The 13,916-nt window shown below is 34.5% G+C and overlaps 1 protein-coding gene across 1 annotated transcript; it reads right to left on the bottom strand.

Moving 5' to 3' along the window:
• Window positions 1-227: 227 nt before the first annotated feature.
• On the bottom strand, window positions 228-5,814 carry LOC104649391 (ABSCISIC ACID-INSENSITIVE 5-like protein 5). Its single transcript, XM_010328438.4, has 5 exons — window positions 5,695-5,814; window positions 3,100-3,267; window positions 2,188-2,417; window positions 1,115-1,186; window positions 228-541 (listed from the first exon to the last, which is right to left on the bottom strand). Exons 2-5 carry the CDS (start codon window positions 3,263-3,265, stop codon window positions 461-463), a joined length of 549 nt encoding a protein of 182 aa, XP_010326740.1. The 5' UTR covers window positions 3,266-3,267; window positions 5,695-5,814; the 3' UTR covers window positions 228-460.
• Window positions 5,815-13,916: the final 8,102 nt, after the last annotated feature.

The raw sequence follows: 13,916 nt of genomic DNA, 5'->3' as shown, positions 1-13,916 counted from the left end.
TCTAAAAATACTTCTATTAAAAACACATTTGAAAAAAATACACTCTGAAGCATTTTTTATCACCAAAACTATTTTTAAAAATAGACTTTTCAAAATAAACTAATTTAAAATATTTGACCAAACATGCTATAAACTATAAATTTCAAAACTCCTTTTATGATTTTAAAGTTTCATACTTCAAATAACATCACACAAATAATATATAGAGAAAGAGCATTATGGTTTAAATTATGTTTTATATATATATTAAAGACTAAATCCAGAAAGTAAACACATTAGTTAACTTACACACACACATACTAAGATACTTGTATCAAAGGAAAACATAGTTAACAACACCATAATCCTTTAGCAATCCTTAATATAATAAAAACTAGAGATGTTCACCATGAAACACTTGAGATCCTTCCAAGTGTTTTCACTTTATTTATTAACCATTCACTGACTTTTGTTGATTCTTTCAAAATGAAACACTCCTCCTAAGTTTCTTCATTGTGTTACCCATCCATTGAGCTTTTGTTGTTTCTTCCTTTTTCTCCTCCTACATCATAGGAACATAGCTATAAGTACTAAGCCATGAAATTTTCACTTTTTTTTTCAGAGTTGAACTTCGAAAAACATATTTGATAATAAAATTCTGGAATTCAACTTCTTGAAGTTGAACTCCAAAGTTTGAAAATCAACATAAAGTTATTTTCACTTCAAATTACTTAGAAAAAGTAAAAAAAAAACCTCCAGTTTATATTCATGATCAAAATTTTTAAATATCATTTTTCACTCTAAAAACAAAAACTACACTATTTCTTTTTATATATTATTTTTCGAAAGTTGGGGGTAGGGGAAGGGGAACTAGGGGAGTTTAATGATGATTGCAATATGAGGAATCGAACATCATCAATCAGCTGAAAGTTTAGATAATCGATTAATTGAACTACTTATAAGATTAAAATGATATAAAACTAATCATAAACAAATATTTCTTTTCCATCAATATATTATATTATACTATAATTTTATAAAACCTAGGATATAGTCAATATCATTTCTTTTATTGTAGATGCAAATCAAGTCTTGCTCATGTCAAAAATAAATAAAAAGAGTGAGTAATAATTACCACAATTGACTTGAGCCTCTCATTCTCATCTCTCACTTTTTCGAGTTGTGCCTCCAATTCAGCTGTATATGCCTGCATCATAGCAATGATTACTCTGTTCAAGTAATTACCCTATAATAATCAAAGGCGGACCCACATATATAGGTGAATGCGTATATATGCTTGTTAACTTCGAAAAATTGTATGTATACGTATGTATATATACTTTGAGTAATGTATATATATTTAATTGTACATCCTTATAAACAGAAGTGCACCTTAGGGTGTTGGTTGAAGTTGTTGCTTCCATAACTGCCGCCCCAGATTGATGTCAAAATAACACATTTTTCATAATCAATGCACACACCACTATGACCAATTAGATACGATATTATTCCTAAATCTTCATTGGAAGTTTTACTAGACCCTACATTAACAAAATGGAGCCCTCGCGTGGTCTTCAAATCCTGAATTCATCTCTGCTTATGTATTAGAGCTCATATTTGACCTATATATTTGTATTTTCTCTACTGCTCACACTATTATGACCAATTGAACTTGATATTATCCCTCAATCATCGTTGGAAGTCTTACTAAACCCTACATTAATAAAATGGAGCCCGCACGCGGTCTTTAAATCCCGAATTCGTATCTGCCTAAGTGTTAGATCTCATATTTGACCTATGTATTTGTATTTTCCCTATTGCTCACACTATTATGAACAATCGAACATGATATTATCTCTCAATCATCACTGAAAGTTTTACTATAGCCTACGTTAACATAATGGTACCCCCGTGATCTTCAAATCTCAAATTCGCCTCTGTCCTATAATCAACACAAAGATGTAATTCCAAAGTCACCCTTATGTATTATTCCTTAGTTATAGTCCCTCACACCATGACTACCTTTGTCTCAACAAATCCCATGAAAAAAATACACATATTGCAAGACACATCCAATTTAATGAAGCTATGTTTCCTTTCTCAACAACAATCTATAAGAGTTGTTATCTAACACAACAACATGTATCAGATAACTCTAGCTAAAAACTCGTTACATTTAATTTTATATGGAAATATATCTATACTAACCTGTTTTCGAGCCCTGGATCGTTGAGCAGATGCCCTGTTCCTAATCATTCGACGTTGCCTCTTCTCCATCAGTGTTTCTTGTTCAATTGTAGCTGCCCTTCTTCTCCTGTTACCTCCTCCAGCTGCATCACTACCATCACTGTTGAGATTTTGAGCATTTCCTCTAGCAGGAGCAATTACATCAGCAGCTTGTTCAAAGATTTGATCAATACCATAACTCAAACCAAATCCTGGGAAAAAAAGATGCATTATTGTTTTCTTTGTTTTATTCGAGCTGTGAAAATAATATCTAACAGAAATGCAGAATAAGACTGTATACAATAGACATTTGTGGTCTGACCATTCCCAGGAGGCCATGAGTGCCCTTTTTCTTTTAGTAAATGGTACAATTTAAACTACGTGCACAAAATGTACAACTTGATGTATTAGATTGTCCCATGTCAAAATGATTCATAATCGTATAGATATGATAATTGAGTGTAACTCATCTCCAGAAATTAACTCATGAGATCACCAGTCCATTCCCAAATACTTTTACCCATTCTAACAACCATGTTCACGCCCAGGCCCAACTAGAGCGTGGATTGGTAGCTCAAACGGGATGATACCAGACTCTGATACCATGTAAGTATTTGATATGTGAGTTTAACTCAACTCCAAAAGCTAGTTCATGAGTGGAGAATTACCTAAGTCAATATAAGGAAGAGGAAAAACTCATCATTCTTTTATTAAATAAGTGTGATTTAATAAACTATACATTGTGTTTATTATTTTCTTAATGGGTGAAAATAGCTAAAAACGACTGTTTAAATGGAATGAAGAGAGCATATATGTGGATTCAAACATTAGTTTTTCATTATAATTAAAAATTACATATATAAAAAGTATATAGTATTATAAACATGATGTTACCTTCATGAGTTGAATTGGACCCAACGTCATGTCCTTCAGGTTGATAAAAATGTTTGAACAATTCATTCAGAGAGGCACTGTCAGGAAGATTATCTGAAAATCCTTCTTGCACTTGCGGCGGTTGGACCTTATAGCAACCAACACTTTCTTCCTCAGAAACATCCATACCTTCAGTAACAAGTAAAATATTGTTAGTGTAAGAGTGAATGTTGGATCGCGAAGGTTAAATACATTCACAAGATGAATGTTTAGAAACTAAATGTGATGTTGATTGATGTATGGTCATACAAGATAAGAAATGATCATATGTGCGAGAAGGTTCTATGAATCTGTATGCATGCAGACTTAGCAAAATATAGGGCACAATGAAATAAAGTAGATACGTGATAGTAGTTAAGAATATGTTTAGTCAATAATTAGAACTTTATTGGTAGATTCTATGTGTTGAGCTAAGCCGAAATTGATTTTGATGATTGACAAATAATTTTAGAAGAACTAGGTCCTTAATTAACATGTCTTAATAAAGAACCTATAGTGTTTATGAGTAATGCTATTATTTCTCAACCAATTTTCTCTAAAGGGGTAAATTAATGTGGGTGATAAATTTGTAATCATAAAATTCAAAATTGGAGAAGAGAAAACAACAAAGAAAAGAGGAAAGTATATTGTATATACAAAATCAAATTCATTCATGGGTCAAATTGGGATATTTGAAGGAATTCATTCGATTGAAACGTCCTTCGCCAAAAAAGTATTTGTATAGAGAAGGATAATTTTTTTTGATATATATAATAAACGTTGATTTTTTTAGGTGATTACCAAAGAGAAGAGGAAAGTGGCTACGCTAAGGTTGGCATATTGAAATTCAGTAGAGAATTTCTTTTTACTTATCAAGTAATAGTAAATAAAGTTGATTGATAGTTTTGTCGTCACCTAGTGAAATAGTTGAGATATTCATAAATTGGTCCAAAACATGAATACCGCTATAATAATAAAAATATAGAATAAAAATTAAATTGTACATTTACAATTTTTAAATCATCTTACTAATTTTTATAGCTATAAGAGTCAATCCAATTTTGACTTAAATTGTAAGGAAAAGGGTCAAAAATATCCCTCAACTTTGATTTATTGGTTGAATATGTCCTTACCGTTAAAATGAAGTTATTTTTACCCCTACTGTTACCCAATTTCATCATTTATGCCCCTTCATTGGATTGAAAGCCCCAAATCAGTCCAAATTAACCCTTTTTTTTAAAACGACCCATTCCCATTTTAAAACCATGCCCGACCCCTCTAAGACCCCATAAACATTTCACTGATTTCCATTACCCATTTTCTCAAAAAAATCTCAAAGCCCACAAAGTCGAGAACTAATAAATTATTTACTGTTTCAGAAGTAATAACTCAGATGCAGATGCAGATGCAAAATTGTCAACCGGAATTATTGGATTGTTATTGTGTTGAATGGAAATGATAGGTTTGAGACGGATTTTGTTACTAAAATGCTTCTAGTTCCTGGGTTTTGTGTTGTTGTTGCCGGGATGTTTCGAATGAAGTCGGATAGAACTAAAATGGTGAATAAGGGAAGAAAAAGAAGTGAAGATTCTCGTTTGTTGTTCAACATATCGCCTTATGTAAGGCCTGCAATATTGTTGTTGTCTTGCTTGACTCTAAGAAAATCAACAAGGTTTGGAGTTCGATTTTATCCCTAAACAACAACGTTCTTAGACTAGTATTGCTTTCCATTCTAATGCTCTGAAAAAGAGTCAAATGAATACGACAATAGAAAAATTCTCCGAGATTGAAAAACTCAGATCTGTGATAATGGTAATGAAAACATATATAAGAAGAAAAAAAAGGAGGAAAGAAGAAAGCATAGAGGGGAAGGCATAGGATTCCTAAATCCTCACAAGTCAACAATGAGTGAAAAAAAGTATGTTAAGAGAATAGACACACAGTTCTAAAAGAAAAGAAGGATGATGGAGTTTGTGGGATTTGAGATTTTTTGAGAGAATGGGTAACGGAAATGGGTGAAATGTTTAATGGGTCTTAGAGGGGCCGCGACATAGGTTTAACACGGAAAATGGGTCGTTTGTTAAATTTGGACTAATTTGGGTTTTATATCCAATTGAGGGAAATAAATAATGAAATTGGTAACGGTAGGGGTAAAAATAACTTTATTTTAATAGTAAGGGCATAGGCAACCAATAAATCAAAATTGAGGATTATTTTTTACCCTTTTCCCTAAATTGTATATACCCAACACCTTCACTCAATCATTTATCTAGAATTTTTAAAAATAGATTGATGCTAAGACGATGAAAAGTCTATCATCTCTCATTCTTGGAGAGAAAGGAAACATCGTTCACATAAAAGAGATCTCTTGACAAGTGAAATCTTCATTTGATTTAACGTTTTCATGTACCAGACATTCTATAAATTGTACACAATTTAAAGAAATATGATTTTTATACAAGAAAAATCCATATAAATAAAAAATATACTACTAATTGAAATAGAGACAATGGCCATTGATAAAATAAAGGAAAAAAGGACTTGCATATGTGGAAAAGATGGGATGAGGTCACATACCTTAAATGAAAGATGAACTCCAATAGCTTCCTTTGTGGGAGAGCTTTAGTTTTCTCTTTTTGCACTGGAAGCAAAAGATATGAAAAGAGTAAAGTATAAAAGGGAAGAAAATGGAGAAGAAGAGTTAATGAGAATTTCTTGTTGACATGTTCATGACACTTGCCAACAATTTTCACTCAAAGTAAGAGCGTTACAAATCCTACTTTGTACGCTTCTGAAGTTTGTTAGGCTTGGAAAACTCCGCCTCTAATTAACTATTTATTTTTTTACTAAATTAATATTTCACATTTCTTAAGTTGATATGCTACTTATTATCCCAAATTATGTAGTGTAACGATTCATGTCGTCGTTACGGGTTCTTAAGGTCATGGTAGCCCATTACACCTCATAGTGAACTGAGTTAATAAGAACTCAATATGAGAAAGCTTTAAAAATGGTATCTCTTGATTTATTTTGATGGTTTTGGTTGTTATGTTGTGTTGTATTTTGTAAGTAGGTAATTGTAAGTTGGAATGAAAAATCTGAAATTTAGCTTTTGATGCAGTTCCAACGAGCCTACCTATGTCCCATAAAAGGTCCTACAGTTCGTAGGACGTAATCGTAGAATGGGTCCTGGAAAATGAAAATTTGATAATTTCAAGAAGAATTTCTATGAATCATCAAGACGGGCCGTAGAAGGTTATATAGCCCGTAGGAAAGGTTTCTGACTTGGTAAAAATTTTGAGTGACCTAGGGTTCTATAGTTGTGGCTTATAGACCGTAGGAAATGCTCGTGGAATTTCGGTCTCCAGGACTTGGTTCTAGGAACGACTGGGACAGTCTGTAGAATTTTGTACGGACCTCGTTTGATCCATATAGGTTGTTTGACAATTTTTATTCAGGGTTATTTGAATCTTTTCCTATCCCCTTAACACCTAAGTTATATCACTTCTAGAACATTCTTAGGTTCTATAATTGATTTTACCCTTCAAAATCCCACATTCCCTCTCATTCACTCAAAATCCCCAAAGGCTTCTAAGACATCTTCTTTAAATTCTCTCCAAGGATTTTCAAGGAAAGCTAGGCTTCTTCAAAAGATATGGAAAGTTTGTCACGTCCCGAGCTATCCCCGAGATGCAGACATAGAACCTAAGACCACAAGTGATCCCAAGCTAACCTTGCTGGCATGATCATGAGCATACTAAAGATAATAAACTGTTGCAGAAGCTAAATCATACTTAAAATGAAAAGATGGGGAATACCCATATTCTATAACTAAGATATTTGAAAACAATGAGTTTAATACAAAAGAATATTAACTCAATACTAAGCTGAATCTAACTGTCTCTGAAAATAGCCTCTAAACTAGACTAGAAATATTGGGACAAGCCCCAGCTAAATCTAGGAAAAACTGAAACTAAATGACTAAAGATTGAAATGAAACTCATGACTGTTGTCCTCGGAGAATGAGGACTCACCACTGAATCTGCTGAACTGGAGATTGGAAAATCGATCTATGCGTGATCTGGATGCTGAAAACCTGAACCTACATCACGAGAAGATGTAGCGTACGTATGCGTCAGTACTTGAAAGGTACTGAGCATGTAGGATAGAGTAAAACTGAAATAAAACAAAACTGAAATAAAACATAACTGAACAAGCACAAAAACAAGTATAATAATCTGAACGTGATGTGCTGATTTGTGAGCTAACTGGATGCAATGGCCAATTTATAACATGCTGAAACTGAATACTGAATATACTGATAAATGGTCAATGCAGAGAGTCTGACTGAACTGTGGGAGCTACTAATAACCGATAATAAAACTACATGAGCTAAATGTGGAGTACGATGTATACGCCCCATCGAGAGGACCCAATATACCCTGCCAAAGGTATAAAGGCATGTTGCCGTGATCACTAAACTGATTGCCTACAGAGGGGACTTACAACCTACTAGTCTAGTAGTTTTGGGACTATTGGGTACACTAAACCCTAGTCCAACTCGGTATTATGCTACTCCCCATGAATTCTGTAAATTAACTAATTATATCTGAATTTCTGTAAATATTGGATAACTCAAAACTGAATATGCAAACTGAGAATGCAACAATTGATCTGGTAATTATGCATTTATAACTAAGGCATGTATATCTGAAGTGTCTGAAATATCTGACCTAGCATGTGTAATTCAAGAACTAAAGAAATACAAATCTAGGGTTCTAAAATTCATGCGATAAACTGAGTAATAACATGATAATCTGATTTGGAACATAAAACTAATAAATTCATAAAGTTCTATGAAAGTTTAAATCATGATAAGAGAATCAAGAAACTGACTGAAAACTAGGGACCTAATGGCTGAAAGGAACCCACTAGTGAAATCCCATATACCTGGTGATGAAATCCACAGAGAAATACTTAAGTTTCGGGGCTGGAATTGCTGGAGCTTGTGGCGTTCTTAAACTAGGGTTCTTGAGTTTTTTTCTCCTCTCTTGCTTGTAATTTTCTAAGTTTTGATTTAATGATTTAACTTGGATATGTTTTAATTATGTTTTTAGGCTTAAACTGACTAAATTCTGATGATTTAGGGTCAAAATGATGTAACTTAGGGTTTAAACGGAGTGGTAAAGGTCAAAAAGACCCCTGAGAAGGTTGTTGTCGGGCCTCACGACGGCCAGGACTGACGATCTGTCGTGCGCCCATCGTTGGGTCCGTCGTGAGGGCCTGTTCGGTAGGCCTTTACTAAAATAGGCATAAATTTTTACTAGGAGGTCTGATTTTAGCAAGATTGGTGGATATGGAAAGATAATTCAATTATTTATTTGTGGGTAGGCCATGGGAGACCTAATTCCTTTTGTGCTAAGAGTTATGATCATTTTAAGTTGACCCAACTGCATTTCCCCTTAACTGGATGCAAATTTTCCACCTACGAATTGTAGGTCCACCTACGAACCATGTTGGTCATCCATAACTCTTGTCAGAGAGTGGTTGAAGGGAGTCTTGATAGACGGTCACGGACTACGGACTGTCGTTTGACCTACGGACTGTATGTCCGTCCGTCGTCCAAGACTTAACCAATTTTTCTAGGCTAAAATTTTTGGGAGTTTCTGATCCCATCGACGGTTGTGCAAGATGGACCGTGGTTCAGGCTATGGTCCGTCGATGCCACCGTTGATAGCACCTGCAGATTTTTCTGAAAAACTAATATTTGGTCTGTTTTGGCTACGGAGTGTTACAAAGTTCATCAATGGATTCTCTTTCATCCATTGAGTCCCAAAGATTTCTAAAATTCTATTTTAAGATTTCACCCAAATTCTAGGGGTTTTGCATGTTTTTTCTCATGGATTCAACTATTTATGACTAAATTCATCCCATTTGATCCTATTGTGCATGATTTTATCTAAATTACATGTTTTCAATGAATTTCATATGAACCTATGTCATATGTCTATTTTATGCTTGTGAACTATGTTTTAAGATTATGCATACATCATGAAATTAAGGAATTTATGAATCAAAAATACTTTTAGATAAAATATCATTATATTTTATGAAAAAGGTTGCTTCAAATCGAAGTATTCTCAGTATGAAAGATAATCATGATTTAAATGCTTTGAGATAAGTGTCTTTATGAATACATTATGAAATCATGATTTTGAGAGGACTTGTTCTATGATATGAAGTTTATGGTTAGATTGGTATTACTAGATTCTTACCTTTCCAAGTATTATAATTATGACATGATTATTCTTATTCTGTTGGAAGTTTACTTAGTACTAAGAGAACTTTGGGATGGAGGTTCTCCCGTTAGTAGAGGTCTGGTCTATATAAGCAATCATTTTGTCCCAGAACTACGTATCCCCATATGACATCGTCCCAATTGGAAATATCTAAAGGATCCACCTAAGCTTAAGTATGAAGGTCCTTACCTTAGCAAGTAGGATAATCTACTTTTGGATATGGGAGTAAGACACCAGATTACATGTTATAACTCACATGACATATGTCGGTTAATTGTAAATATCCCACAAAAGATTATGATTTTCTTAAACATTTATGAATTTCTCTAACACAGTGATTTAAGCTTATGTTATGTTTTTCAAATGTTGCATTGATATTGTCTCATGATTTATGAATTTATTTATTAAAACTTGATATGTTTTATTGGTCATGCATCATTATGTTTTCAAGACTTATCATATTTCACGTTCATGTTTATACATGTTCTCCATATTTAGTACATTCAAAGTACTGACACATATATATTTGTGCCTATATTATTTCACACTATAGGGTTTAGCGTTCCTTCATCTGGTTGTGGCTAGATCAGATTGATTAAGCATTACTAGCGATCGGTGAGTCTTCATGATTCAAGAGCCTTCCACTACTTATCTTTTATTGCTTACATGTCATTTGAGACTTCTTTTGTGAGCTAGAGGTTTGTTCTAGTCACACTTATGAAATGGAGGTTTGGTGCTGGACTTACTATGCTTTCACTTATAAGATTATTGTACTCTAATTTTAGTACCGTATGCCATTAATATTGAGACTTATATCCAACTTTACCTCTTTATTTCTTTATCTTGTTTATCTTAGTGTCATGCTTATGCCAAATGGCTTATTTAGATCTCTTGGGATCCTAGTCGCTAGGTCACGTCTGGGGTAGTTTGGGTCATGATAATAACTTAGTGATTTAGACCCCTATAAGAGACTCAAATACTGAGTAGAGAGTTCGAAACAAGTATTGTTTGTGCTTGACGCATTCGATTTTTGTCGTGATGTATTGTAATGAAAACACATGTTGTGAAATGGGGTTCACATTATCTTCTCCTGAGCTACTTTTTATAGGGGTCTTTGCTGCATTTGTTGGGTATTTCGCTACAATGAGACCATCATAGGGAGTTTTAGCTAGCCATAGCAAGAGTAGATTCAAGTTTCAGGATCACCATAATGAATTCTTTGTAGCAAAGGTGATGAATGTTGTAGAAGACGACACGATACAAAATGTACGTTTTAAGTTGATTTTATCAAAATCCTTCTTGTTATTTGTAGTTTTGATGATTTGACAAACTTAGGGACCTTGTAAAGGTACCAGGTTTCTTACTTGAATGTTGCAGATGAAACAAACCCAGGGACCTTGTAGAGGTACCAGTCTCTCATTGTGACGAGCCAGTTGACTGCCAGCTGAAGACGGTACAGAAAGCAGGTGCACACTTCCCGATGGCGTCAGAAAGTGAGACTTCTTCAACCAATGATAAAGAGTTTAGGGAAAGTGACTTGTCCATATAAAAGGCACTTTCCTAAACATCTTTGGTAGTTTTTGCAACTTGATAAGAAACTTTTCAAAAACTTTTGCAAAGGCTACTACCAAGCAAAGACAGAATCATTCCAAGAACAACAGAAATCTCTGGAGCTTTTAGTGTAGCTGTTTAGGAATATATTCTCTTGTTCTTATATTGTAAACTATTCCTGAAACTATAAAGGAATCAGTGGGTAGTGTTGAAATTCTAAGTTATCTAAGTGGGATAGCTTAGTGGGTAGATTCATTTCTAATTAGGCTTGTTAAGCAATAGTCTCTATTGCTTAAATGTAAGATTAAAAACTCTTCTCACATTTGTTGTAATCGTGTTTTACTTTTGCTTCTGAAGATTAGTGAAAACGATTGAAAATCCTATGAGACAGGTCGTGGTTTTACTCCCTTAAGCAAGGAAGTTTCCACGTAAAATCATTGTGTTGATTTTGCTGCATTTAACTTTCTGGTTTTTTCATTAGTGTAGTAAGGGACTTGGTCCATTACTTCGTTAAGTGAAGACATATATTCTATCAAGTGGTATCAGAGCAGGCACTCCCTATTTGGTTAACACCAAGGAAGTGATATTTGTTCTAGAATGGCTGCTCCACTTAATCTCGAAGAAGGTCAGTCGTCGACAAGACCTCCTCGTTTCAATGGACATTTCTACAGTTGGTGGAAAGTTAGAATGCATGATTACCTCATGGCTGAAGACAACGAGTTATGGGATATTATACTTGATGGGCCGTTTGTTCCGATAATGGAAGAAAAGGATGGAGAGAAAACTAGTCTTATTCCAAAGCCCAGACAAAAATACGACGAAGCTGATAGAAAAAAGATTGAAAAGGGCTACAAAGCAAAAACTCTTCTTGTCTGTGGGATAGGACCTGATGAGTTCAACAGGGTTTCAGCTTGTGAGTCTTCTAAGGAAATTTGGGACTGTTTGAAGACTGCTCATGAAGGAACTGAACAAGTCAAGGAATCAAAGATTGACATGCTTACCTCACTGTATGAGAACTTCAAAATGAAGGAAGGAGAAACAATTCATGACATGTTCACAAAATTGTCTTCCATTACAAATGAGCTGCGAAGTCTTGGTGAACTTATAAGTATGAACAAACAAGTCAGAAAAGTGCTTCGAATTCTTCCAAAGTCTTGGGAAAGCAAGGTTGATGCCATTACAGAAGCCAAAGATTTGAAGGTGCTGACTATGGATGCTTTGATTGGAAATCTGAAGACACATGAGATGAATCGAAATTACGATTTATCAAAGAAGGAAGACAAGAAGGATAAGTCATTAATGCTGAAGTACAAATCAGATGAAGATTCAAGTGATGATGATATGACATATCTTATCAGCAGATTTCAAAAAATTGTGAGAAAGAACAAGGTTTTTAAAAGAGGAACAAATGGTACTCGAAATGCTACTCAAGGTGATACATGCTACAAGTGAGGAAAAGCTGGGTACTTTATCAGAGAGTGTCCTCTGCTCAAGAATGAAAACAAGGAACATCAAAAACCAAGAAGTGACAAAGAAAATAGAAGGGACCTGGTACTCGGTAAGAGAGATCGAAGAGCTACTGCAGATTTGGTGGTCAAAAAGGCTCTTGCTGCATGGGGTGATTCTTCAAGTGATTCAGAAGACCATGATGAACCAAATGATGTGTCTATGGTGGCTGTACATGAGGAGGAAACCGTTTTCAATGAAATGTTTGCTCTCATGGCTCATACAGAAAATGAAGAAGAGGACAACCAGGTAACTCTTCTTGATATGAAAAATGACCTGGATAAATACTCTCTTAAAAAATTGAGAACTTTTGCAAAAGTCATGATTGATTCTGTAATTGAGTTAACATCTGAAAGAGACACCATGAATGCTGAACTTGACAGTTTAACTGAAAACAAAGTTAAACATGAAGAGAAAATGTCAAGGATGGTGTCTCTAGAGTCTGATAATTCTGAACTTAAGAACCAGTTAAATCAGATAACTGAAGAAGCCAAAAAGCTAAATGGAATGTCAAATGGTTTACAAGTTGAAATTCAAGAAAGATTGAAAAACTCTGAGAAAAACCTTGGTCTGTCGCTGGAAAAGAGTAACAAATTAGAAAAGGATATTGTCAAACTTAAGAAAGAACTTGAAAAATCCCTTAAGTGGACAAAATCCTCAAAGTTACTGTCAAATGCAACAAATCAGAGTAATTTGCTATGTCTTCATTGTAGGAAGAATGGGCATTTAAAGGGAGAGTGTGCTAGCTGGAGGAATTCCTATGAAAGACTCTCTAATTATGCTGAAAGACAAAATTTATCAGGAGAGTGTATCTGTTACTGCTCCAATATCCTTTGTTAGAAAGCTTCAAAATCTACCCTATTGGAATAAATACAATCTAATCACTCGTTTGTTTGCCTTCTGGAAACTCAAATTGAAATGGGTTCCCAAGCTAAACAGGTGATTATTGGTGCAGGTGAGTGAGAGGAGCAGCAGTCAGTGCAGGTATATGGACAGTGGATGCTCTAAGCATATGACTGGTGATGTAAAAAACTTTCTCTCACTCAAGACACTTCAAGGAGGAGGTGTCTCTTTTGGTGAAAGAAATAAGGGGTACATTTTGGGAGTTGGCAAAGTGGGAAGATCTCTTGAAGATTCAATTGACAATGTGTATCATGTGGATGAGTTGAAGTACATTTTGTTGAGCGTGTATCAAATCTATGACAAAGCAAATGAAGTCAAAAATTTACTTCTCAGAAGTGCACTGTGGTGAGTTTAACTACAAAGAAGGTAATTTTTAGTGCTCAAAGAAGTAAAAATATGTATGTGGCCAACTTAGAAATGTCTCATGGAGATGACCTGACATGTCTTAGTGCTCAGGATGAGAATGTTGATCTTTGGCATCGTAGGCTGGGGCATGTGAGCTTATCTTTATTGAACAAACTGATTTATAAGGACTTGGTC

The sequence above is a fragment of the Solanum lycopersicum genome, chromosome 1 (assembly GCF_036512215.1).
Source record: "Solanum lycopersicum chromosome 1, SLM_r2.1".
In the NCBI taxonomy this organism is placed as follows: Eukaryota; Viridiplantae; Streptophyta; class Magnoliopsida; order Solanales; family Solanaceae; genus Solanum; species Solanum lycopersicum.
This window is presented reverse-complemented; position numbering and strand designations above follow the sequence as displayed.